The 25,391-nt window shown below is 35.9% G+C and overlaps 1 protein-coding gene across 3 annotated transcripts in view; it reads right to left on the reverse strand.

Annotated features, from left to right (window-relative positions):
* Positions 1–25,391, reverse strand: part of LOC106069657 (synaptic vesicle membrane protein VAT-1 homolog-like) — a 42,326-nt gene that overhangs the window by 13,520 nt on the left and 3,415 nt on the right. For all 3 annotated transcript variants that reach the window (XM_013229358.2, XM_013229377.2, XM_013229367.2), the window contains exons 4-7: positions 8,769–8,984; positions 8,363–8,511; positions 7,320–7,423; positions 55–110 (exon numbers count right to left, since the gene is read on the reverse strand). In XM_013229358.2, coding sequence (XP_013084812.1) covers positions 55–110; positions 7,320–7,423; positions 8,363–8,511; positions 8,769–8,984 — 525 coding nt within the window. The remainder of the gene's footprint in view (positions 1–54; positions 111–7,319; positions 7,424–8,362; positions 8,512–8,768; positions 8,985–25,391) is intronic.

A 25,391-nucleotide genomic window follows, 5' to 3' on the forward strand; every position in this document is an offset into this window, starting at 1 on the left:
AAAATGTGTTAAATGTATTAAGTCATTTATTTTGGCCCTGAACAAAATACTTACAGACTTGGCAAAGCTAAAGATACTTCTTGTTTCTCCAGACACAATATTTGATGAACCTAGTCAACAGATAAATTATAAAAGTCAAATATAGAAATAATTATTCGTTATACAAAATTAGTATTATTAGAAAACTAGTCAACATTGGAAAAATAAAAATTCATTTGACTAATCTAGTCAAAGTTAACTCTTTGACTCTGGAATTATTTTCCAAATTTGGACAGAATTAGTATTTTAACACATTTGGATTGCAAAAAAAAAAATGCTTGAATTAAACTTATATAACTTTGTGTTTGTTATTGGAAAATGATATATTTGTATAGAATTAAAGGTCCATGAATGCAAAAAAACAAAAATTATTTAAATATTAATTCTATTCTATACTCAATAATTGGTCCAAAGACTGGGGCATGTCCATTAACACAAAAAAGACATATACCATATTCTCACTGTCAACAAAACAACAAACAATAAAATTAACATTAGATAAGGAAGCTTTAGAAAAAAATGACAGCCCTACATATCTTGGAGTCACCTATGACCCGAGACTAACCTGGAAAAACCGAATAGATAAAACACAGAGTAAAGGCACCCAGAGACTATCCCTCCTGAAAAAAATTAGCTGGCACAGATTGGGGAGCTAATCACAACATCCTGAAAAAGACCTATACCAGTTATGTAAGACCTGTACTAGAATATGGTGCCTCAGCATGGTGCTCAGCAGCCCAAACCAACCTAAGGAAAATAGACAAGGTTCAATATATTGGTCTAAGGATATTGACAGGAGCAATCAAACCAACACCCATAAGAGCTATGGAGGAAACCGCTGCCCTGATCTCTCTGGATGAAAGAAGAGAAATAAAAATCCTAACCCTAACCCCTAACCCTAACCCTTTCCCAATTCACTAAATTGGAAACCTAGGAAAGGCACCCACTCAGAACAAAAATCCACAAAACTGGCACAAAAAAACGTCTCAAAAGGACCAATTTCATACAGGAATCTCTAAACCTAAAAAAGAAACACCAACTTGAAAAAATTACTCTGGAATCCTCGATACACTATAACGAATCTCCACCCTGGGACGAAAGCCCTCTTCCTACTATAAGGGACAATATTGAAAACATAAAAAGAAAATCTGATTACAGACCAACAGAGCTCAAGGAAATAGTGAACTGTTTTCTACATACCAATTACCCTAGCAATCAGTGGATCAGAGTTTACACGGATGGCTCATCCCATAAAGCCACCACAAATGGAGGAGCTGGAATACTTATCGAATGGCCAGATGGAGGAAAACTAGAAAAATCCATTGCAACTGGAGAGCTCTCTGACAGTCACAGAGCAGAAAGGGAAGCACTAGCACTAGCTGCTACCATGCTAGCAAATCATCCAAGTTCCCCACACAGTCAGATTGTCTTGCTAACCGATGCAAAAACAACCCTCCAAAGCTTGCAAAACTCTGATTTCTCTTATATTAAAAACCTCAGAACAGCACTTACAAAGCTCAACAACAACAGCAAAAAAACTGTTATTCAATGGATACCAGCTCACATACAACTAGCAGGAAATGAGAAGGCTGACACACTCGCCAAGAGTGGGAGAACAAACTCACAAGTAAACTCTGCACTCTATCCAGAAGAAATTAATTGTAAACAAAATAAATGAGAAATGGACGAGCTCTCATCCAAATCACAAGAAAGATGATGCTTACTATAAGCTATCCCGACAAGACCAACGTCTAATCTTTTGACTCAGGACCGGACACAACAGAATGCGACAACACATGTACCGGAAGCTCAAAATTGGAGCCAGTGAAATCTGCCCATGTGGAGTATCACCAGAGAATGCCGACCACGTCCTCCAAAACTGCTCTCTTTATCAAGAGGCCCATATAAGACATTGGCCCCAAATCACCCCAATAGAAAGAAAACTATATGGAGAGCTCCCTGATTTGGAAACCACTGCGCAGTTTATCTCATGTATTGGTCTAGTCATATGAACACTCCAACATAACAATGAGAACGATGAAGAAGAAGAATTCTATTCAGGCAGACACTTAGCCATAGCTTCACTATCCAAAAAAAAAATTAATTTGCATGGAAATGGTACAATAACACAATCAACTCTATTTTTGATGATAAATCTTTCACTTTCCCAAAGCAAATAGAGTTAGTTCTGAATAAAATAAAATATTTTTAAAAAGTTGAAAAGAAATATTAAAGATCTAATAGTAATAAAAAAATAAAACAAATAAAACAATATGTCTAGTTTGAAATATATATATGGCTCCTTTTGTCTCGAAAGGCAATGGATGCGCCCAAAAGAGTCACTGGTTTTGGCTTAATCTTCAGACGGGGCAGAATCTGGTGTGGCTAATCAAGCCAATTCTAGAACGGCAGACTTTGCCACAATTCATACATGTGTATGCCTCTGATTCAGGGCTAGCGGGCAGGGCAGCTTTCTTTTTTTCCCTCTTGATTAAGGCCGCTTCAATTCTTTTGTTCTCAGCAAGGGTTGTCCCAGCACGCACAGTCTGTCTCCATGCACTCCGGTCTTTGGCTATGTTTTCCCACATATTTTCGCTGATGCCTGTGGCTCTCATGTCTCGCTTGCAGACATCTCTATATGTTAGTCTTGGGCGGCCCTTGGGTCTGACTCCTTCCACAAGCTCAGCATATAAGATATCTTTCGGGATTCTACCATCTGGCATGCGGGTGACATGTCCAAGCCAGCGTAATCTTCTTAGTGTCATGCTGTTCATATTGGCCAATCTCAAAACTTCCTGATTGGAGACATGGTCCCTCCAAGAGATGCCCATTATGCGTCTCAGGCAGCGCAAGTGGAAACTATTCAATCTGTGCTCTTGGTACATGTATGTTGACCAGCTTTCATTGCCATAAAGGAGAGTGCTCACAACACAGGCGTTGTAGACTAGGATTTTGGTCGCTGTGGTCAATTTACCATTTTCCCAGACGTGCTTGGAGAGTTCTGCCAATACTGTGGTAGCTTTTCCTATCCTTTTTGTCAGCTCGATGTCTAAGTCTAGGTTACTGACAATTGTTGAACCCAAGTAGGTAAATTCCTGCACCACTGAAATGGTGTGGTCTTGTGCCAGGATTTCGGTCTTGGAGAGACTAATAGTAAGGCTAAACTCTTGACAAGCAACTGCTAAGGCGTTCACTAGCTTCTGTAGACCTCCTTGTGAGTGAGATACGAGTGCCGCATCATCGGCAAACAGCAGCTCCCTTATCAAGATACGACGCCTTTTCGTTTTGGCTTTAAGACGTGCCAGGTTAAAAAGCCGTCCATCGGATCAGCTATGGATATATATTCGGTCTTCCATGGATTTAAAAGCACTGGTTAGTACGACTGAGAAGAAGATGCCAAATAGTGTAGGGGCCAGTACACATCCTTGTTTTACACCCCTCTTGATAGAGAATGGCCTGGAGGAAGAACTTTCAAACTGAACGGTGCCCTGCATATTTTCGTGAAAAGCTGACACTAGTTTTCAATCAGAGCGGTCGGCTTTATTTTTATAAATTGTAACTATGTTGGAGTCTTTCAATTCCTGGGGGACCATTCCTTGTTCCCAGCACAAGCTTAGCAGTTCATGGAGTGGTTTTATTAGGGCATGTTTTCCAGCCTGAATGACTTCAGCAGGAATGCCATCTCCTCCGGGTGTTTTCCCATGTGCAAGCATGTCAATGGCTATGCTCAGCTCCTTTACTGAGGGCGTTTCATCTAATTCCGTAAAAACTGGAAGTGATGGAAAGTTGGAAACAGCATTTGGTGAGATGGCGTTTTCAATCTGGTAAAGTTCTGCATAGTGTTCCACCCATCGCTCCATTTGCAGCGCACGATCACTGATGATTGAGCCATCTTTTGACTTAAGCAAGCACACTTGCTGGTGTGAGGTCCAAAGGCTTTTCTCATGCCCTCATATAGTCCTCTTATGTTACCACAGTCGGCACAAGATTGAATATCTTCGCATAGCTCCTGCCAGTATTTGTTAGCACATTGTCTCGCTACTCTTTGGGCATTGTTACGTGCAGCTCTGAGCCTTTTTAAGTTGCTTGGAGTGGGATCCTTCTTGTAGATTAGCATGGCTGCTCTCTTGTTCGTAGTGGCTGTTTCCATTTCTGGTAGACTAGCTTCAAACCAGTCTTCGCTTTTCTTGGTTTTGTTTCCTAAGACCAGTGATGATATTTGGTAGATTGTATCACGCATAAACGTCCAGCTTTTTTCTACCTCAGTCACAGAGAAGTTTTTAAAAGCTTCCTCTAATTTGTTCTCAAATTCAGTGCATAGATCAGGATTTTTTGTGCTAGTGGTATTCAGGCGTGATTTTCTTTTTCCCTGTGATGTGTGGATCTTAGTTGGCAGCAGTCTTGTCCGGCAGGACACTAAAGTATGATCAGTATCACAATCCGTGCTTTGGTAGCTACGTGTCAGCAGTATATTTCCAATGTCCTTTTTTCGTGTCAGTATCATATCCAGCTGGTGCCAGTGCCCAGACCTAGGGTGCCTCCATGAGACACAGTGCTGTGGTTTTGTTCTGAAATATGTGTTGGTAGAGCAGAGTTTATGGTATGTGCAGAATTCAGGCAGTCTTTGTCCGTTCTCATTCATCTTTCCGATTCCAAAAAGCCCAAGGCAGTCTGGCCTGGTAGTGTGATCTGCTCCTACTCTGGCATTGAAGTCACCTAGGGTTTTGGCATCATATGTTCTTTTTGAGGAATGTTTGCAATGGCTTCTTTGAGGTCTTCATAAAAATTGTCTTTGTCCTCCTGAAGCGAGCATAGTGTGGGGGCATTGGCACTAATTAGAGTGACTTTTCCAGATGCTGAAATACCTTTAGAATATTAAAAAGCTTAAAAAAATACTAAAGTTCCTGGGTGGGGGCTTATGCACTGGGGGTAAGAGCACTTTCATTTTAAAAATTCTCATACAAAATAAGTAAACAAGCAAAATATATTATAAAAAAAACTAAAGAGAACTCCATATTTACGTCTATCTTTCTCAATACTGAAAGAATTATTTCCTATTTTTCATATGAAACTTAATTTATTAATTACCATTATTTAATTAACTATTTAGTTAATATTTTAAAAAGCCTATATCAAGTCACTCTGTCTGTCTGTCTGTCTTGTAAAAAGTTTGTACATGGTATGTTATTTCTCTAACACCCAATCTTGGATCAAGCTGAAATTTTGCATTATCATTTCTTTTACCTGACAATACAAGAATCAATTTTAAAAATTAACCAATTAGTTAATTAACTGTTGATAATTAATTATTTTGTTTGATATCTCGAGTACTTGTTGTTTTTTTTTGTTTTCTTCTTCTTCTTTGTTCTAATTTTTGTCAACATAGATGACAATGTGTTATGCCCAATGACCTCAGCCTGCTTTTTCTTTCTGGATGTGCTCCCAGAGCCTTTAAGTAACCATGATAATTGGTAAGACAGCAATTGAATTACTATCCCAAGTTAATGAGCTTCATCTACCTGGGTTTAGAGTTGAAGTGTCCTATACTCCCTTTTTGCAACAATTTCCCTAGATTTTTTAGTTGTTTATTGTGAATATCCTAACCAGTGGAATACCCCACCTCATCCTTCAGTTGGTCCGAAGCTGATTATTTGATTTTCACAGCTAACCCTAATATCTAAGGATTTTCCCCCAATTGGCCGCACTTAATAGAAGATGTTAGCGCCTGAAGATTTTTTTATTGATTCACCTGTTGTCTTCAACAATAAAATTGTGCAAAATTTCAACTTGATCCAAGAATGGGAAATGGGAGAAATAATGTGTTCAAAATTTGTATCAGACTGACAGAAGAACAAAATGGGTTGATATAAGCTTTGTAAAATGTTATACACATCAGTTTTTCACTATAAAAAAAAAAGGGTTATCACATTCTCGTTCTCTACAAGACATAATGAGCTTTTTTATAGGAAAGTTTTTATAAATTGCAACTGGCATCTCTACATAACAATATTAAAATTTATCTGTAGACAACACATCCTAGGGTTAATTGGGTTAATATTGACTTTCTAATTTTCTAAACATTACATGTTGTTAATTCAGTGTATCTGATCAATTAACTGATAAGCTGAAGTGAAACAACTATCTACAAACTATAAGCTGAAGTGAAACAACTATCTACAAACTATCCTATGCAACCTTCTCAGCAAAAGTTTTGATAGCATCAATATTATATTTTGTTTGTTATTCAAGACAATAATATTGTTTTATGTTTAATTGTCAATCAGAGGGGTTTCTGTCTTTTTTTTTTCAAACTTCTGTTTTTGTCATTACATATTTTGTAGTTATATTTTATCATTTAAATTTAGAACCATTGAATGACTCAGTCCACCCAACTCTAAAGGGTACCTGATGGGAAAAATTAAAGGTGGTAGGTTGTTTTACTGGCCACATGATACACTCATTAACTGTGGGCCAGAGAAACAGATGACCTTTACATCATCCTACCTATAGATTGCAAGGTCTGAAATGGGAACATTACTTTTTTTATTTTTAAAAGCTTAAGTAAATGTTATAAAGGAGGGGGAAAGATGACAAGACTAATTTGTTACAAATAATATTCAAGTATCCCATTTAAGCACAAGAGTTCTTTTCAAAAGTTTATGCAATGTTGTTGCTCAGAATACTTTGACCTTCATAGATTTTTTTTCCATTCTTACTCATTTTTCTAATTGATAATAATATATTGCTACTAAAATCCTAACATTATAATTGCATTTTGTTAGCCACCTCAGTTAACTTGTACATTTCACTGATTTATTCAGTATTTTGTATTAATCATGAAAATCTGTGACCATTCATAAACCATCTGTTTCCAGAGTTACATAAACAGTTTAAAAATTCTGTTAAAATTATGTGCAACTTTTTAAAAATTAATTATACTGCAAAGCTAAGAGATTATAACTAGAGAATAATGCATAGTTATTAAAAGGAGTATATTGATGTGTAATTCTGTTAGCTAGCCAATTGACCTTTCCAAGTAAACAAATTAAACTTCTCTTATGGTAGACACAGTAGTTATTACCACCTTTTTTTGCTAAACAATTTAACATTAAATTTCTGCTGAGTATGGTTAATTATTAAATCTATAATGTTTTTAATTATATATATATATATATATATATATATATATATATATATATATTATAGCTATTGTAATTATTTTGTTTTTATAAGGTAAGAATTTTTTAAACAGTATTTTTAGCAGCTGATGGTAGTCTTACCATAGAGTATGTACTTTCCCATTGGTCTCAACAGAGCAATGCCTTTATTAGTATCATCTCCACACAGACAATCCAAGACAATATCCACACCATCAGATGATTCTCTGGTAGATAGACACAGAAAAAATAATCAAAACAAATCAATTGCTAGTTTAACTCTAAGGACCAAAAAACCCCAACTATTTTAGATTCTGAAGATTAAGGGTGAATGTAGTGTTTCAAACCCAGTTGCCACCTGCATATTTTCTGCATCTTGTGCTTACAAAGCCATTGTCCACCACCAGCAGCACCACCAATTTATTTTCCTATTTGCAACTTGTCTTCAATAAGGGCTTTTCTTTCAATCTCCAACTGTCTCTTTCAGAGGCAGTCTGGTGCCAGCTACTTTCCTCTATGCCAGTGAGCGCAAAATGTTAATAAAGCAACCCCATGCCAAAGTTGATCTTCTTTGGCCAGCTTAAAGGAGAACAGTGTAACAATTTTAGTTATTTTGATGAATAAACACATAAAGTTTCAATTGGAAATTTGTTAGTTAATTTAAAGTGATCAAACAAACCAATGGAGTGATTCATTGTCAAGTGATGTACTATCTGAAAAAAATCTTAATGTAATAGAAGCTTCTTATTCCTAATTATATAACTGCATAAAGAATACATTTTTAAAAGAATTTCTAAAGTGTTCAAAAATATTGATATATAGTGAAATTTTAAAAATTGAATATTGAAAAATTATTGTGAAAGTTTATAGGTCAAAGATAATCTGCATTATGCATCTACAAAAACAAAATTTACAAAAACCCTTTTAAACATTATTTTCTTTGTAGTAAGAAATCAATTTTGTAGTTATCCCTTTTTTTACCTTCATTACTTGTTTCTTTTTTTTTTCATTGCTTTTGCTAGTTGTTCTTTTTATAGATTCTCATTTGATTATATGAAAGGAATAATTTTTCTTCAATCTTATTCAACAAGTAATAAAATAATGTACAAGCATTTGATGATATATATATATATATATAACTTTGTCAAAAAATGTACATTTCTTACTTTCTAATGGCTTGAGTATAGTCTGCATTGTGGTCAAAGAGATGAGCAACATTGCCTTTAGACTTGATGGCTTCATGTTTATGAGAAGAAGCAGTGCCAAAAATAGTCACATTTGGTATAGTGTTAGCAAGCTGTATTATAGCTTGGCCCTGTGCAGATAGAACATCATACTATTCCTATGTTCAGGCTATTCAATAATGAAATAATACTAAATGCATGACTATTTATTTATTCATGTTATTATGAATTGTAATGCTATTAGTGTGATAACTATATAACTTGATTGTTAAATATTTAGCAAACTGATTTCAGTCTTAGACTCCAGAATAAACAATATTCAAGTATAGATTTAAATTTTTTAAAATCTAAAACAAAAACATTTTAAAAATTAAAAAAAATGGCTTACAACTCCACCTCCAAGAGAATGTGCCAGTATGGACTGTCCTTCTCTAACTCCAGCCAAATCAAATAAAATAATGTAGGCCACAACAAAGTTCATAAGCAGAGCAGCACCATCATGGAAGCTCAAATTGTCACCAACCTTGTAAACATAATTAGCTGACACAGCCACAAGTTCTGACCAGGCCTTGTAGTCAGAGAATGCAATTACTTTGTCACCAACCTAAGAAAAAAAAGTATTTAGTTAACTAGTGGCACCCTCCTCTATTTTTTGTATTGTCATACTGATGGGAATAGTTTACATTAAACAAAATACATGTCCCCTTCCCTTACACATCCCCCCCCCCAAAAAAAAAATTAAAAAAATTGACAAAGTGTATTTATTTTCAGTGTTTAATTTGTTGTGCAGAACTAATGCTATTGGGGGATTTTTTAGTACATGATATCAAGCATTCTTTTAAGGTTGTTAAATGGTCTTAAAGATAAAACAATACATATCCAAAGCTCCAGTTCAGCATGGGCATCAAGAACAAGTAGCATGTCAAGAGAAATTAATAATTGTTTGGCTGAAAAAACATGAAAATTAACTGGCTTCAATTTCTTGCTAGTCTATTACAAAAAATTTAAAGAAGATTTCTCATAGCCTTTCTATATACTAATATATATAGCTCTTGATCGAGATTTGATAAACATTTAAAATACAAATAGTTCAGATTATCTTTAGGTTTATTAATAGTATAAAACTATTGTAAGTCAAATGATGATAAAAGACTATATTCCATAATGGAAAGCAAGTCATTTAAAACATCTCTTAACATATCTATAGATTAAAAAAAAAAAAGTTTTGTTCAGAAATGATAAGTAAGCAGTGAGTTACACTTATCGATTAATACACATTTTTTTTTAGTAATAAGTAGTCACCAGACATCCAGTAGTTTTTAATGTTTACAAGCCTGGGTATTTTTGTTCAGTGAGTGTTCTGTTGCTTGTTACACTAACACTGATTTTTTTTTTTACAAATTCGGTTTCTCATTAATAATATTGACAACAAAAAAAAAAGATCATATTAATTAAAACATTACATTGTCAACGATTCCTCTTGAGAGTATAAAGGCTCTCAAAGAAGGCTATAAGCTTAAAGCTTTGGGGTTTACAGAGTCTTTAAGAATTCTGTGAAAATTTACGTCTCGAAAGACAATTTTTTCCTTTTGCATCTTGTCATGTGACTAATAAGAGGCCAATCCTTGATACACAACTTCGGTCACATGTTGGGCATCTTTAACCTGTAATGTTTTATTTGGGGTAGGCTTGTTCTTTAATTGTTTAAAGTCGTTGTTTTTTTTTGGAGGGAGGGGGGTGGGATTGTGATAGCTACAGTTTTGATTTAGTTCTTTATAATTGAGTGGGGAGGGCTTGAACCTCACCTCTCCTGGTATTTGGTGACAATATTTGCTTTGTTTTTTTCTCAAAATGTTGCTAGAATTTCTAGTAGATTATTAAGGCCTACCATTTCATTGCCTACGGAAAACATCGCAATGCAGGGAAAGAGGTTGTCTCTGCAATTAATTCAAAGCCATCTGTGGCTTTGTTTTGACTTCTCTTGCCAGTACAGTTGCCTTGTGTAAGAGATCCACAGTCTGCCAGTCTGATTCTTGCAAACAAGCTACACCAACGTTTAATATTTGTTGAATTCTCTGTCAATGATGGCAGTTTGACGCATGTCAGTGACGAGTTCTGGATCAGTATTTAGGTCAGAACACATTTGCCATATGTTCCAGCTTGCGAATCGCATTATGTTGAAGGCTTTATTTTGATTGTATTGGCAGATGCAGGCAAGAAGCTTGCTTTTCGATTTTATCTTAGCACCAAACAGCCATTGGTGCGGCAAGCTGTGGCGAAATAGCACTTTCGGGGACAATATTGGTAAGCTGAATTCTAATATATAAACTTTGATTTTGTTGCATCATAATAAGATTATTGTGGTACTCTCCAAACAAACTTAACGAGAAATCATTGAATGGTTTTGTTTCAAATTATCGACAGAAGCTACATCTAGTGATATTTTTCCCCTTTATCGAGAGACCTAAGAAAACAAAACTTTTTTTCTGCATTTAGATCTATTTAGGAATGTATTCACCTCTGGGTCTACTATTGAATTACTCCAGTAGTTCGAAGAACACAGTTTGGAAAATGCTATGTAATAATATAGCACTACTCCATGGGGCCTATATATGTCTATGCTCATTAGTTAACGTATAAGATTGAACACAAGAGAGAGTTTAGACGTAATAGAGTTTAGACGTAATAATCTTTGTTGAAGAAACGTCTCTAGGTCTAATACTAGAAATAAAATCAATGAAGATCAGCATTCATCACAGACATTTGAATTCTGAAAAGGTAGATTCTGAGAAAGAACTGAGAAAGCGCTGTATTTTAATTACCATTAAATAGCTTCCATTTACACTAATAGTTCACATATAGCCCTATTCTAATTCCAGTTTGCACAAAATAAAGGAAGTTGTCTCCCATCATTTCCTGATCAGCCCCACCAAATGTTGTATGTTCAAATCTCACTTCTCGCCAACCAAGCCAAAAATTGGATTTGGTGTTCGATAGACACTATGGAAATGAGGAGCTTATTTACGATTCAGATAAGCAGCGTAGGCGTGATGGGCTGAGGTAAATAAACAAACTAAAAGTCTGTCTGTGTACAATATAGCTAGCATTCACTTTGTCAGAAACTTTTTTAGTATAGACTATTGCCATTAAATGCTTTTCAACGCTAATTCAATGAGTTAGGAAACATTAAAAGCCAAAATAAAATAAAGAAAATGAGTAGATATAACTTTTAATGTGTAAATTAGCTTTAGCAATAAAAACGGATTATATATTTTTTTTAAATCAATTCCTCTATTATATTTTCTATGAGGTTGTAGTTACTTATTTCTAGTCTTAGAGTAGACGTTAAGTGATCTTTCTGAAATTTTAATCCAATGTCTTGGCACACAACACGAGTTTAGGTTTCAGCTTGATGGGATAATGAAAAGTTCGAAAAAATATATAATTTTTTACTTTGACGAAATTGTGAGTTAATAGTAGGCCCATGAGTAGGCATTAAGAAAAAATGCACAACTGTACATTACTATATGCTGCACATGACAATAGATTTGTCTGAAAACATATAAAAAAATATGTTCATGCTGGTAGTATCCTTACAGGCGACAAGAAGAAGGAAAGCGGGCTTCATTTCCTGGGCCTGCATTTGCTATGATCGCGATTTAGACTAAAACTGCTCTATTGATCTTTATTGGAAGTTTTGTTGAGATGACAAGGACTCTTTATAAAAGAAACAAAAAACAACATTCCATAAAATAGAACAGACGCAACATACAGAGAAGTTCTTGAGTGAATACACACAGGCGTCTTGGTCCTTTTGACATTCCCTAGTCAGCGAGTAGCGCTGATACAGTCTGACAAAGTAAGGAACAAACAAGGCTTTGTACTATTCGGTTCTTGCCTTAATGAGCACAAGTCGCCCACGACGACATGACTTGGTAATGCTGGAGAGGGTGGCGATTGTCTTCTTATATTTTTCCGACTTTTGAGACATCGTTGAAGAAATTCATTCAAATATTGTAGGGCTGAGCGTGTTTGTTTACGATCTTTTAACAAAGCTTATAGAAACTTGAGCGTGTTTGTTTACGATCTTTTAACAAAGCTTATAGAAACTTGAGCGTGTTTGTTTACGATCTTTTAACAAAGCTTAGAGAAACTTGAGCGTGTTTGTTTACGATCTTTTAACAAAGCTTAGAGAAACTTGAGCGTGTTTGTTTACGATCTTTTAACAAAGCTTAGAGAAACTTGAGCGTGTTTGTTTACGATCTTTTAACAAAGCTTAGAGAAACTTGAGCGTGTTTGTTTACGATCTTTTAACAAAGCTTAGAGAAACTCCCTCTGTCTGTCTGTAGCCTATTTCTCCCAACCCAATCTCGGATTAAGCTGAAATTTTGCACAATTATTTCCTTTACCTGACAACACAAGAATCAATTTAAAAAAATAACCAATAAGTTAATTAACTATTGGTAATTAATAATTTTGAGTGGTACCGGGTATCTTGAACAACGGAAAGAAATCGTACTTGACAGATGTGGTGGTATAAGTTGAATTACGATTCTTGAGCCCAAGAGAACATTTTTATGCATTAAAAAAAAAAACGATATGTCAACATTCACCAAGATACCGCCTTCTTTCCTCTCCCTTTCCCAACTGGCCCAGACACGTGATAGGATCATAGCGCATTGAGAAAGCTAAAAGTTAAACAAAAACAATTGGTAAAAATATTTCTAATCGCACAGATTTATTATGTCTAGGTCAATCACATATTTAATTATATTTATATAATACAATTACATATCTGATCCAAACTGAGCTTTGTGTTTTTGAAGTATTTATATAAAAATGTACAAGTGACGCAACAGTTTGAATGATACTTTCCCATGGCAACAAGTCAATATGTTAGCAGATTTTGTCTCATCGCACAGCCAAAATGAACCAGAATGTTAAAGCTGTTTAATTTTTACAAGTTGTGCGAATTGCTTTGCTAGATTTTCAAGATGGTCTTCCCACGAAAGCATTTTGTCTACGGCACCCAAATATCTATACAGTTGACTTGAAGTTTTCGGTAAATTTTTTGAGTTAATAGTTTTTTTCTTTATGTTGTTGTTGTTTGTGTGTGTGTGTGTGTTTGTGTGTGTGTGTGTGTGACATTCAGTTAAAAACGTTGTCAGTATCTGTGAAGGGATGACTTTTTTTTTCCCAGCCTCAGCTTGGTACCTTTATGGAAACGACGAGGAGAGAGAAAGGCTAACAAGAAAATGTCCTCCAGTGGGCCCCCGTTCTAGGGAACATGCCTTGAAAGTCTCATCCGCCATGCCGTTTTTAACGGGGGAGGTATCTGGGCTGCTCATACACGGATAGTGGTGGTGCAGTCTAGCGCCGGGGTCGGCAACCTGCGGCTCGCGAGCCACATGCGGCTCTTTGGGTGTGTTCTATACGCAATTATTTATTTTATCGAAACATTTTTTCAAATAGTTCTGAATATTTTAACGAGAATTAGGCACTGATTATGTCTATCAGCCACTTGTACTCGCTTTTCACTACACCCATCCCACATTACACGCGTCCTCACTGTTGTCAGTCGTCGGAAGCTCTCGGCCGTTGTCGGATGTTTCTAAGTTGGTTTTAATTCGCTTTCGACGCAAGACGAATTAGCATCTTCACCACGTGCTTTGGCTGTTACGAATAGTTTGTTGTTTCAAGTCAATGAGTTAGAAGCGATTATCTTCTCAAAGTTAGAGGCAGTGTACAAGTAATGCTAATATGGCGAGCTTTGCGGTTGCACTAGAAATTTCGGAAAAAGGCAAACCATTTACAGATGGTGAGTATCTGAAAGACTGCTTTAGACATGCATCTGAAGAACTGATTCATGATTTCAAAAACAAGCCAGAAATTTTGAAAAAAAAAATCTAAGATTTGCCACTATTCGCTTAAACAGAACAAGATAGAATAGCTCAATTGTATTCAAATGTAACAGATTTGCAGGCGGAAGATATCCAACTTTCGTCTGTCTTATCACTTGCTATAGATGAGTCTTGCGACTTAAAGACACGGCACTAGTTGTCCATTATGTCAGGTATATGTCTTCCCAATGGTCCAAAAGAAGAAACTCTAGGATTGCTACCACTCTCGTGACAAACAAGAAGATAAATACCTTGAAGACATTAAGATCACTTTAAATAAAATCTTTTCAATAACAAAAGATGGAGCCAGATGTATGACAGGAAAAAATAAAGGGGCAACAACGAATCTTCGGAGCAAAATAAACCGCGAAATTCTTAAGTTTCACTGCAAAATACACCAAGAAGCGCTTTGTGCCCAAAATTTTCAGCTAAATTGTTGAGGTCATAAATTTGGTAATCAAGATTGTTAACAGCATGTTGTCAAAAGCACTCTACCATCGTCAGTTTAAAGACTTCTTAAATAAATGGAGGCTCAGTATCCCGACCTCCTTCTTCCCAACAAAATGCGATGGCTTTCCAAAGGTTGAAACGTTTTGCTTTGTGCTTGAATGAAATAAATACATTCCTAAATGATAAATGCATTAATCACCCTGAATTAGAGAACGTCAAATGATTGCAAGCATTTTTCTTTATGGTGGATATAACATCGAAATTAAATGAGCTGAATTTATAGCTGCAAGGAAAGTAAAAACCAGCCGAATTGTTTTGTTTTGAAGAAAAAATTATTTTTGTAGAAGATATTCAGAGCGGCAAGTTACTTCATTTTCTAAAGCAGTACCGCGATAAAATCAGTACATTTGACACGAATTACTTCAGCACAGTTATAAAAAAATCTAAGATGAATTTCTTGATAAATTTGAGCAGTTCAAAACCAACTAAACTATTCTAGCATTCCTGGTACACCATTTCAAAACAAATAGTAACGAAATCCACATTGATCCATTTCAAATTGATACTGGATCTCTAGAAATGCAATAGCTCAATTTAAAAAGTAAAGTTTTGTGGGGTGGAAAATTTACAGAGTTGAAATCAAGTTGGAAGTGTTGGAGATCCAGAAATGTGTGTACGTAACGCAACAAAAGTGGACAGCTTTCAAAGAAATGCCGCGAGTTGATGAGTTGAATAGTCTTCCAGATTGCTACATCTTTGGATCGACATATTCGTGCAAGAAAGCGTTCTCTTGTATAAATATAATTAAAAGTAAAGTAAGAAGCCAACTCAACAAATGAAAATTTAGAGTCGTGTTTGAAACTAAAAACAACAAGTTATGAGCCTAATCTACCCAAACTTTCTAAAACCTTGCAAAGCCATCGCTCCAATTGAATTTGTTTGTTCAATTGTTTGTTATTGAAGTACAAGTTAGTGTTGTAAGTAAATATTTAATTGCTTTATTTGTTACCGAATTAAAAATAATTATCTTATAACGCCACATATATTATCTAATTTGTAGTGGAAAACACTATATTTATAGGAATAAAAATAAAAAGAGTTTGTGAGTAATATTTATTGTTGGCAAGAAAAAATGTGGCTCTTTAAAAACTTTAAAATTTTGTAAATTCTAATTTTTGGCTCTTCCGACTCAAAAGGTTGCCGACGCCTGGTCTAGCGTGATACGATAAGGACCACTTTTAGTCCTGGCCGGGGAACACAAGTAGGGTTCAAGGAGACATGTCTCTCAATAGACAGGTGTCATTAAATATCCATCTATTTGACGGGAGAGGGGTACACAGGTAGGGTTCAAGGAGACGAGTCTCTCAATAGACAGGTGTGATTAAATATTCATCTATTTGATGGGAGTGGGGAACACAGGTAATGTTCAAGGAGACGAGTCTCTCAATAGACAGGTGTGATTAAATATTCATCTATTTGATGGGAGTGGGGAACACAGGTAGGGTTCAAGGAGACGAGTCTCTCAATAGACAGGTGTGATTAAATATTCATCTATTTGATGGGAGTGGGGAACACAGGTAGAGTTCAAGGAGACGTGTCTCGTAATAGACAGGTTTGATTAAATGTCCATCTTTTTGATGGGAGGGACGATGAAGAGCCTGGCCTCAGGGTAAAATCCTGTCCTTAAATCAAGAATCATGAAACGGCGCAAGCTCGTTCCTTAATGGACACTACTATTGGGGAGGAGCGAATGTTAATTTGTGTAGGGAAGGAGAGGCGTCACAAGAAAAATATTTTGCGTGCTGAAGCTCTTTACGATCGTTCTGAACAAAAAACAAGGTTACAAAAGACAGTTTGTGTGGAAACACAAACTCAAAATCGGCCCCCGAAGTGGTCCACCCAGGCAGGTTTCAATATTTTCAGAAAGAACATCCGAATGAAATTATATCAAAGACAAACGAGAGATAAGAATGGAGAAAGAAGGTTAACAAATCTTGTGTAGTGCCCCAAAGGTCCAGCAGATCAAAGGATGGGAGATGAAAGTGAATGTAATGTTAGATGTGAACCTGGCCTAACTAGGTCTATAAGGCAGATGATGTAAAGTTCATCTGCTTTTGTGGCCTACGGTCAACGAGGGTGTCATGTAGCCAGCACAACGACCAACCGCCTTTACTTTTCCCCAACTAATGTCAGATACACATTAGAGCTGAGTGGACTCAGAGGAGCCCAAAGATTCCAAAGTTGACAATCCCAGTCTGCACCAGGATTCGAACCCGTATCCTGAAAAAAAAAGAAAAAAAAAAGAAAAAGGATTCGAACCCGGGACCCCCCGGTTCAGAAGCCAAAGCGCTTTACCGCTCAGCCACCGCGCCTCCCCTGGCCTAACTGATGTCTTATAATTGATCTAATTGTTTTGAAAAGGCTCAATCTCTTATTCGAATCCTAAAGATAGAATTTCTGCAGTGCACAAAAAATTAAAGAAAATGAAGTTTACAAGATTACTATTCGTTTTAAATTAGGTCTAACTTATAATGCATACTATTTAGCTTTTTCTATTTAAAATACTGCTTGCATAACTGATTTTAAAAATTAGATTTTTCGCTTTCAGAAAAAAAAAGTAGCAGTTGCATCAGAAGTTTGAATGGTCTAAAAGTCTAAAATATTGTGATGTTGGGTTTTCAATATCTTTTCTAGTTTACGAGATCTAAACGGGACGGACGGACAGACATTTCACACAAAACTAATAGCGTGATTTCCCCTTTCGGGGGCCGCTAAAAATGTAGATTCCAGAGACGAATAAGAACTATTTTCAGCTGCATGTGATTGTACATTTCTAACGTGTACATGTACTGGGTGAACTAAAAAATACACAATGGTTTTATTTATTAACAAAATGATGGTCAGTCTAGAGGAGCATGCGCGTTATCTAATTAGAAAGCGTGACACTATAGCTCAAAATGGTATTGAGATGTAAGCTCTTCCAGTAGTGGAAAGAGTTGAGCCCTGTGTTGAGCTCTTCCTAAAGCAACAGTAGAATTGCTGTCGCAAGACATTTCTAGTGGCGCAGACTATGGATCAGGTTCACGAATTAGGTGAAGAGTCAGAATGGAAAATGAACGTGAGTCGTGGAGCTAACGATTGAAAATTGATTTAACTCAAAAGTGCAGGTACTGAAAACCAAGTCAGTGTCACGAGTTGATGGTGCCACTACACTGTGCTGGAAGTTGAGAAGTGGGGTTCAGTGTGTGTGATGTGTTCATGTGTCAGAGTATCTTAATAGCTTTTTTTTTTTGTGGACATTTTCTAAATCTAAAAATCTCAAGCTGAAATTTTGTACAATTATTTCTTTTACCTAAACGAAAAGCACAAGAATCAAAACTAACCAATTAGTTGATAAACTATTGGTAAAAAAATATTTTGTTTGGTATATCTAACGAGGGAAAGAAATTGTAGTTGATTGAGTGGTGGTATAAGCTGAATTATTAGGCTACCTTTTATAGATTGTAGTCTGAGGTTTAGTGAACACAAACATGAAATAGAAACAATAGATAACTATACAATCTTCTATGTTCATAGACTATTCGCTAGTAGAATAGGCTTGAGAAGCCTGAGAAGGCTTTAGCTCACAAGTTTGAATTCAGGTCATTCCCTCCTTTTTTTTTTTAAAAAAAAAAAAGAATATTAATACAGTTAAAAAGTGATCACCCATATACCCCATTCTTTCTCCCCCTACCTCTTTCCATCTGGTAAAACAAGTGATAGGATCATAGCGTATTGAAAAAGCTAAAAGCAAGAAATTGCGCTAAACAAAAACAATTGGTAAAAAAATATTTATCACACAGATTTATTAGTTTTAATCTAGATACATTTAATTACATGACTGATCTAAACTAATTGATACGTTTAATACAAGCTTTGTTGATTTCTTTTAAGTATATTTTATGCATTTTGTTTGTTTGCGATATTATTTTTGTTTCAAAAAAAAGAAAAACATGACTTGAATATTTTTAATCATTGAGCATGTCCGACGGGGGCCGCCTCTGTGTTTGTGTGGTAACACAAACTCTCTTAATAATCTTGTGTTGTTGTTTTTTTAGTGCCAGTTTGTTTCAGCACAGTGTCATTTTTACCTCACGATAAACGAAGAAAAAATCATACTACAATACAACTCAAGAAGTGTGGCTCTTTAAAATGTTTACATCTTTCGCTTTACCTTGACCTAGTTCAGGTTTGTTTTCCAATAATGACACACAGTGACCAGCCACAACGTAGATTATCTAGTAATGCAGTTTATTAAGGCCAGAATAATTAAACGACGTGCTGGCAGTGTGATTTCTTACCTACGTGTAAATCTTCAACACATGCATATTCAAGACTGTTTTAGTTTTCAGAGTAGCCTGTTCATTAACTAGGTTTAAAAATATAGCACATCACATCAAATTTACAATAAACATGAAAATATGTTAAATTTTAAAAAGCACATTTTATTTATTTTCGAATTAGGTAGAACTTTTCCTTCTTGCTCCATTTCTTCCAAATTTCCAAGCAATTTTTTTTCGTCCTACGTTCTCTAAGAGAAAAACATGTTTACGTGTTCTCTAGTTCATCTAATGTTTTCTTTGTAATTGGAAAAGGTCAACATATTTGTAAACGGAGTTCAAGTCCGCAGATTGATTAAATACCATATTAAAATGTCAGGATTAAGAAGACTTTGGGGGGGGGGGGGTATAGCTAGACCTAGCTCTAAAATAGTGGCTGGAGCAACCCAGTCAAATACAGATATATGTGCATTATTCAGGGTACTTTCTTTCATTGGAACATTCTGATGAGTAAAATGTCAAAATGGTCACGCTAAAACGGCTACACCTAAATGTCATGCTTAGCTATTTAAGTTTAAGCTGTGTAGGTGACGTTTTGGTACAAGACGTTTTTGTCACGAGAAGTTTTCATGATAAAATATATATATATATATATATATATATAATAAACATTTACATGAACATTGGCTTCCAGTGAAAGTGAGAATCGACTACAAGGTGGCCACACTTTGTCATCAGTGTATAATTAACAATGAGATGCCCTTGTACCTTAGCGAACTGATCACTTCATATGTCCCTCAGAGAGCCCGGACCACTCACTCCCAATTGATTTCAGACAGACAACATGCTACACTACTTTCAAGAAGAACATTAAGATCTACCTGTTTAAAACTTTTTTAGATTAGTTTGTCATTTTAGCTCTCGTGTTTGTGTTTGTAATGTTTTCACAGCGCCTTGAACCTACACTTTGTTTGTTAACCACGCTTTATAAATAAAATTATTATTTTGAATTCTGAAGTAACTTTTGAAACATAAAATATACAAGCTATATTTTTACCTTAAATCATGTTAATATGCTCCCCCCCCCAAATAAATTATAGGCAAGGTGTGCAAAGCACACAGGATGGCATTCATCAGTGTTTTTTAGCGGTCCCCGGAAAGGGGAAAAGACGCTATTAGTTTTGTGTGGCCTGTCCGTCAGTCCGTCCCGTTTAGATCTCAGAAACTAGAAAAGAAAATGGAAATCGGACATCATGATATTTTAGATCATTCAAAGTTCTGATGCAACGGCTACTATTTTCTTTTCTGAAAACGAAAAATCTAATTTTTAAAATCACTTATGCAAGCAGTTTTTTCATAATACACCATTTTTACAACTATTCACTATTAATAGTAACAAACACGGAGGCTCTTTAGTAGGGGAGACAGCCCGCAACCATATTTTTAACAAATTTATGCAAACGATTTTACATTTTTTTGTAAAAAAATTTTTTTTTTTTTCATTTGTATCGCTAAGTTATGTAAGTTCTGTCATACTAACTACTACATTTACAAAAAAAATGTTTATTTTTTAAGAGAAAAAATCTATTTAGTATGCATATAAGTTGAGCATAATTTATAACAACAATTAATATGTAGTTTTTCATATTATCGCATGAACTGAAATGTAGAAATGCAACACAAACAAAAATTTTTTTTAGGAAATGTTTTTTTTTCTTGAGGATTTGAATAAGAGATTGACCCTTTTCAAAACAATTAAATCAAACAAATTCATGATAAGACATCAGTTAGGCCAGGTTCACATTTAACTTCACATTCACTTTCCCCTATCCTTTGGTCTGCTGGACCACTGGGGCACCACACAACATCTCTTAACCTTTTTTCCTCCATTTTTCTGTCATTTGTCTTTGATAGAATTTCATTCTGATATTCTTTCTGAAAATATCGAAACCTGCCTTTTTACCTGCCTGGGTGGACCACTTCGGGAGTCGATTTTGAGTTTGTATTTCCACACAAACTGTCTTTGTAACCTTGTCGTTTTTTTTTTTTTTTTTTTTTTGAGATGCTATAAATTAAATCATTTTCAATTTTACAATACTACCACACACACACACACACCCGGCGCATCGTAACTGTCACGTAATAATGAGCAACAAGTCCAAGGTTAAAGTTGTTTCATTTGTAGTGGAGAGTTTCACAATAAACTAAATAGTGTCAATGACGTTCAATTGAACTTTTGCTAACAAAATCAAAGAATTGAGCTTTAATTTCAACACTATCTCAATGTGTGGCAGTTGATCTTCGTATCACATTTTTATTACCGATAGTTAGTTGAACATTGTTTTTGAATGAATATTTGTAAGTCATAGAGTACAAGTCTAAGGCTTTCTCCCTATTGTGTGCTACCAATGGAACAGCTTAAAACATTCCATTATGAAGTGCTACAAAGTACACAACAATTGCCCTATACGTTTAAAAAAACATGACTTACCAACACGCCCTTTAATTTGTACACCCTTTAATTTGTACACCGACTATACCAAAAAACTAGCTATTTATAATGTGTATGCCATGTATGAAAATCTTTTTTTTTAAAGTATGCTTACATAACACTAGTACATTTCATATATTACTAACAATAGCAAAAGGAGTTAAAATAAACAAGGATCTTTCGAATAGAACACTTTCGTTCTTCCCTCTAAAGTGGAAAAGCGAATTTGAGTGAGGCTATAAATACAAGGGAAAAAAAGAAGCCGGGGGGGGGTCCTTCAAGTTCAAGCTTGATGTGAATGTTTGATTGAAATTAAATATAACCTCCAGCCTGGTCCAAGATGAGCACGATCTCATTACCTATGAAAACGAAGATGGCTATTGAGTCTGATCCTCTCCTTCATAAAGAACAAATGGTTAGGGACTGTTGCAGAATGTCCGATTTGTTTTTTCGTGATCTTTGCTCATGGCTGATTTCCTTGCCTCGTATCTCAAAATTCTAATTTCTTGCCTCGTATCTCAAAATTCACGACACGAGGGGCGATCAAGAGCTAGCGTTTCCCTGTCATGGATGTCAATATCACGCTCTTTGAGGGGGCTCTTCAGAGCGTCATTATATCTCGCGTTAAACCCCTTGAGAGCGCTTTCCAGCTTACAGCTCCCAATTTTTTTTTTAAAAGTCGTTTAGCAGACTACAAGTGACATGTATCATGTACCTCTGTAAGATCTTAGACTCTGGTATTTGGTCAAACCAATTCACCTAGTGTATCTTAAACAGTGGAGGTGGAAGGAGTTCAGATTTTTGGAGTGGCGGTAAAATAAGGTCTAGATTTCTAAAGCCTTTAAAAGTGAGGGAAGGACTACAGCACTGTATACTTTGCCTTCCTCACATACAGATGAACAATGAAGGCATCTCCACAAACACGCCCATGCGAGCATCCGCAACTTCATACAGATATGCCGTGATTAGATTACAGATAGATTGCTCCCAGTTTTAAATTAAGTAAAAAAAACTCTTGTTTTGATGTTACAATCGGAACATAATTAGAATTGCTACTCATTAGCCTACACATTTAGTAATTTTGAGAGAAGTTAGACTGGCCATGTATGGATATCATTTATGCTATGTAGATCCTCCAGAGTCACAGAGAGCGGCAAGCTCTGTTAAAACGAACACATTCACCAAGAACATCGAAGGCCTCTCTCTAACATTGCTCACTATTAGTTAGACTAGAATTGTTATTTTTTTAAGGAGACAGGAATTTTTTTTTAGAAAATAATGTTTTAATCTGAGTGATTCTCAAATGTTATTGGTCTACAACTTTTGATTTTTTTTTGGTGTGTGTGTGGAGTGAGGGGGGAGACTTTGCCAACGATGAGTGGGGTATTAATCGATACAAATAATGTTTTGGTTGCGTCAAACTTGAGTGGAGTAGACAGAAATGGGAGTATCGATAATGTGAAGACAATGAGTGGTAAGTAGATAAATGTGTGAGGTTATCAGGTTTATACAACTAGCCGTAATGAAAGAAATCGATTTTCCGATATTTAAGAATGAAGTCAAAGTGACTGGTAGAAAAACGGCGAAAGAGAATGTCTACTATTGAAGAAAGGAAACAGAACAAGTGGTAGAGCGGAGACACACACGATTATTGCCGTGACGCAGAGGCGTAGCTATGGTGGGGGAGGGAGGGGGAGACTTTGAAACTCCCCCTGGCCCCTACTTGAGGGGGGCCCAAAAGATTGTTTTTTACATTAAATATTACGCAAAATGCAGGGGCCCCCAAAGAGGTCAAGCCCCACCGGGCTCTCAAAATGATGGTAAATTCCTAGCTACGCCACAGCCGTAGAAGGGAATGGGAGCTTGCCCATTACGTCAAGGCGGCGAAATGTTCGTAACGGCGCTTTGAAACAGCTGTCTCTTGTCTTCACGGTATAAGCGTGACAAGTTAACATGATTAACTGTTTTCAGTCTACAACACACTGTTACAAGACGTGCTTTAAGTTTATTGTATATATCTAGATCTGTACCCATTTTGGCTTTCATTATAGTGAAAGAACTAGCCTACTTATTACGTTGATCGGTGCTAGACCTTTTCTATGGGACAAAACATTTAAAGTGTACAAACATTGTACTGCTACAAAAAATGCTTGAACAGAAATTAGCTTAACGCCTAGGAGGATTTTGATAATTTGAGAAAAAAAAATGAGCTTAGTATTACCGGTATTGTAAATTTAAGAGAGGCAACTCAGCGGAGGTTTACTGTAAAGTGTAAATAATGACGTGTTTATTATCTCAAAACAGTGACTTCAGCCTTTGTTACACAATGAGTCTTGATTTAAGTTCCAAGAGACCTTTCCTACCAAACCTTAATTCAGACCAACAACACATTTTCCAGTGTCGCTCCAGGTCCGTAATCCAAACAGATGGTAGAACGAAGGGCGGCTCTTTAGTTCCAGACAACTCGGACTCCTTTGTCTAATCACTTCAGTCGGATCCCCGCCGTCTCTTCTCTCTCACCTACACAGTCCGTCCATCCCCAGTGTTTGGTGTGCGCCATAAGCGCCTGTGCAGAGGCAGGATTATTACAATATGTATATTAAATTTTTATTCAAAATTAAAAACACGAATTATGACGAACATTTGCCTAGGAACGCTCCAGCGTGTGTTAAGCAATGCTCCTAATTGTATTATCTGCATCAAATGCGCCTCCGTCCTCTGTACAACCGATATATATTCGTCTCTCGACTGTCAAATGTCTTCCCCAAAAAGGTTGTAAACATGTGTGTGGTCCAAATGCTTCATCCCTAACAAACAAAAAGTATTTTGGGGCTTTCATAAGTTTCTGTACCTGGTAGACACTTTTCGTTTGGCAATGGCTGAGTTCCTCAAATTGCCTATGTAATACAACTTCTCTCCTCTGATAAATGGGATGGCAACAATATTTGTATTAACGGCAGTAATTAGTTGATTATTCGATTAACTAAATAACCTGACACGGAATGGGAAAGTCCCGTTAAATATGAAAACTACAAAAGACACGAGAAAACATTAGCACATTTTTTCCCGTTAAGGCGAAAACTTGATCGTGTGTCTACGCTCTTACACTACACAGGCCCTGCTAGATTTGAACTGAAAAGAAACTACTAGACTATTACTGGAGTTTCCCATAAGGTAGAGTTAAAATAAGAAAACTGTAAATAACATTGACCTTGACAAGTCACGCGCAGTCACGAGCGGTCACAAGGTGGCCTTTTTTTTTTTTAAATGTTTCCCGCATTCAAAAGATACAATAGTTAAAAATCAAACTCTAAAGTATATGTACAACTATACAGCTATAAAGTATATCTACAACTTTACATCTAGATCTATAAAATATATCTTCAACTATACAGTTATAAAGTAGGCCTACTATAAAGTAGAGAACTTCATGTTTATTTAGACTATTTCCTAAAGCGCAGATCTTACAAAATATCAGGTCATTGCCGAATATTACTCACTAAGACTTCAAGCAAAGCGGCACATTCTTTGTAGATCTAAACACCTGTTTTAAAATAGCGATACGAGACAAACAACTTCAAGTCTAACTTGTCTTCACTGTAATGCAAAACTTATCAGTAACGGCTTTTGGAATTATTATTTGGAACTTTTCATGCCATGTTCATTATTTTTGAAAATACCAGTATATATTTTTTAATCATACATACTTATTTGTGTTATAGCTTAGTCAACATCAAGGTACTAATAAACAATTTAGAAAGGGATTTCACATCCCTAGTACATAACAGGCCAGTATACAGCAGTAAGAGTGACGTAGGCCTACTGTCTAGTGATTATGTTTTTATCTCTTG

The sequence above is a fragment of the Biomphalaria glabrata genome, chromosome 7, assembly GCF_947242115.1.
Source record: "Biomphalaria glabrata chromosome 7, xgBioGlab47.1, whole genome shotgun sequence".
NCBI classification, from domain to species: domain Eukaryota; kingdom Metazoa; phylum Mollusca; class Gastropoda; family Planorbidae; genus Biomphalaria; species Biomphalaria glabrata.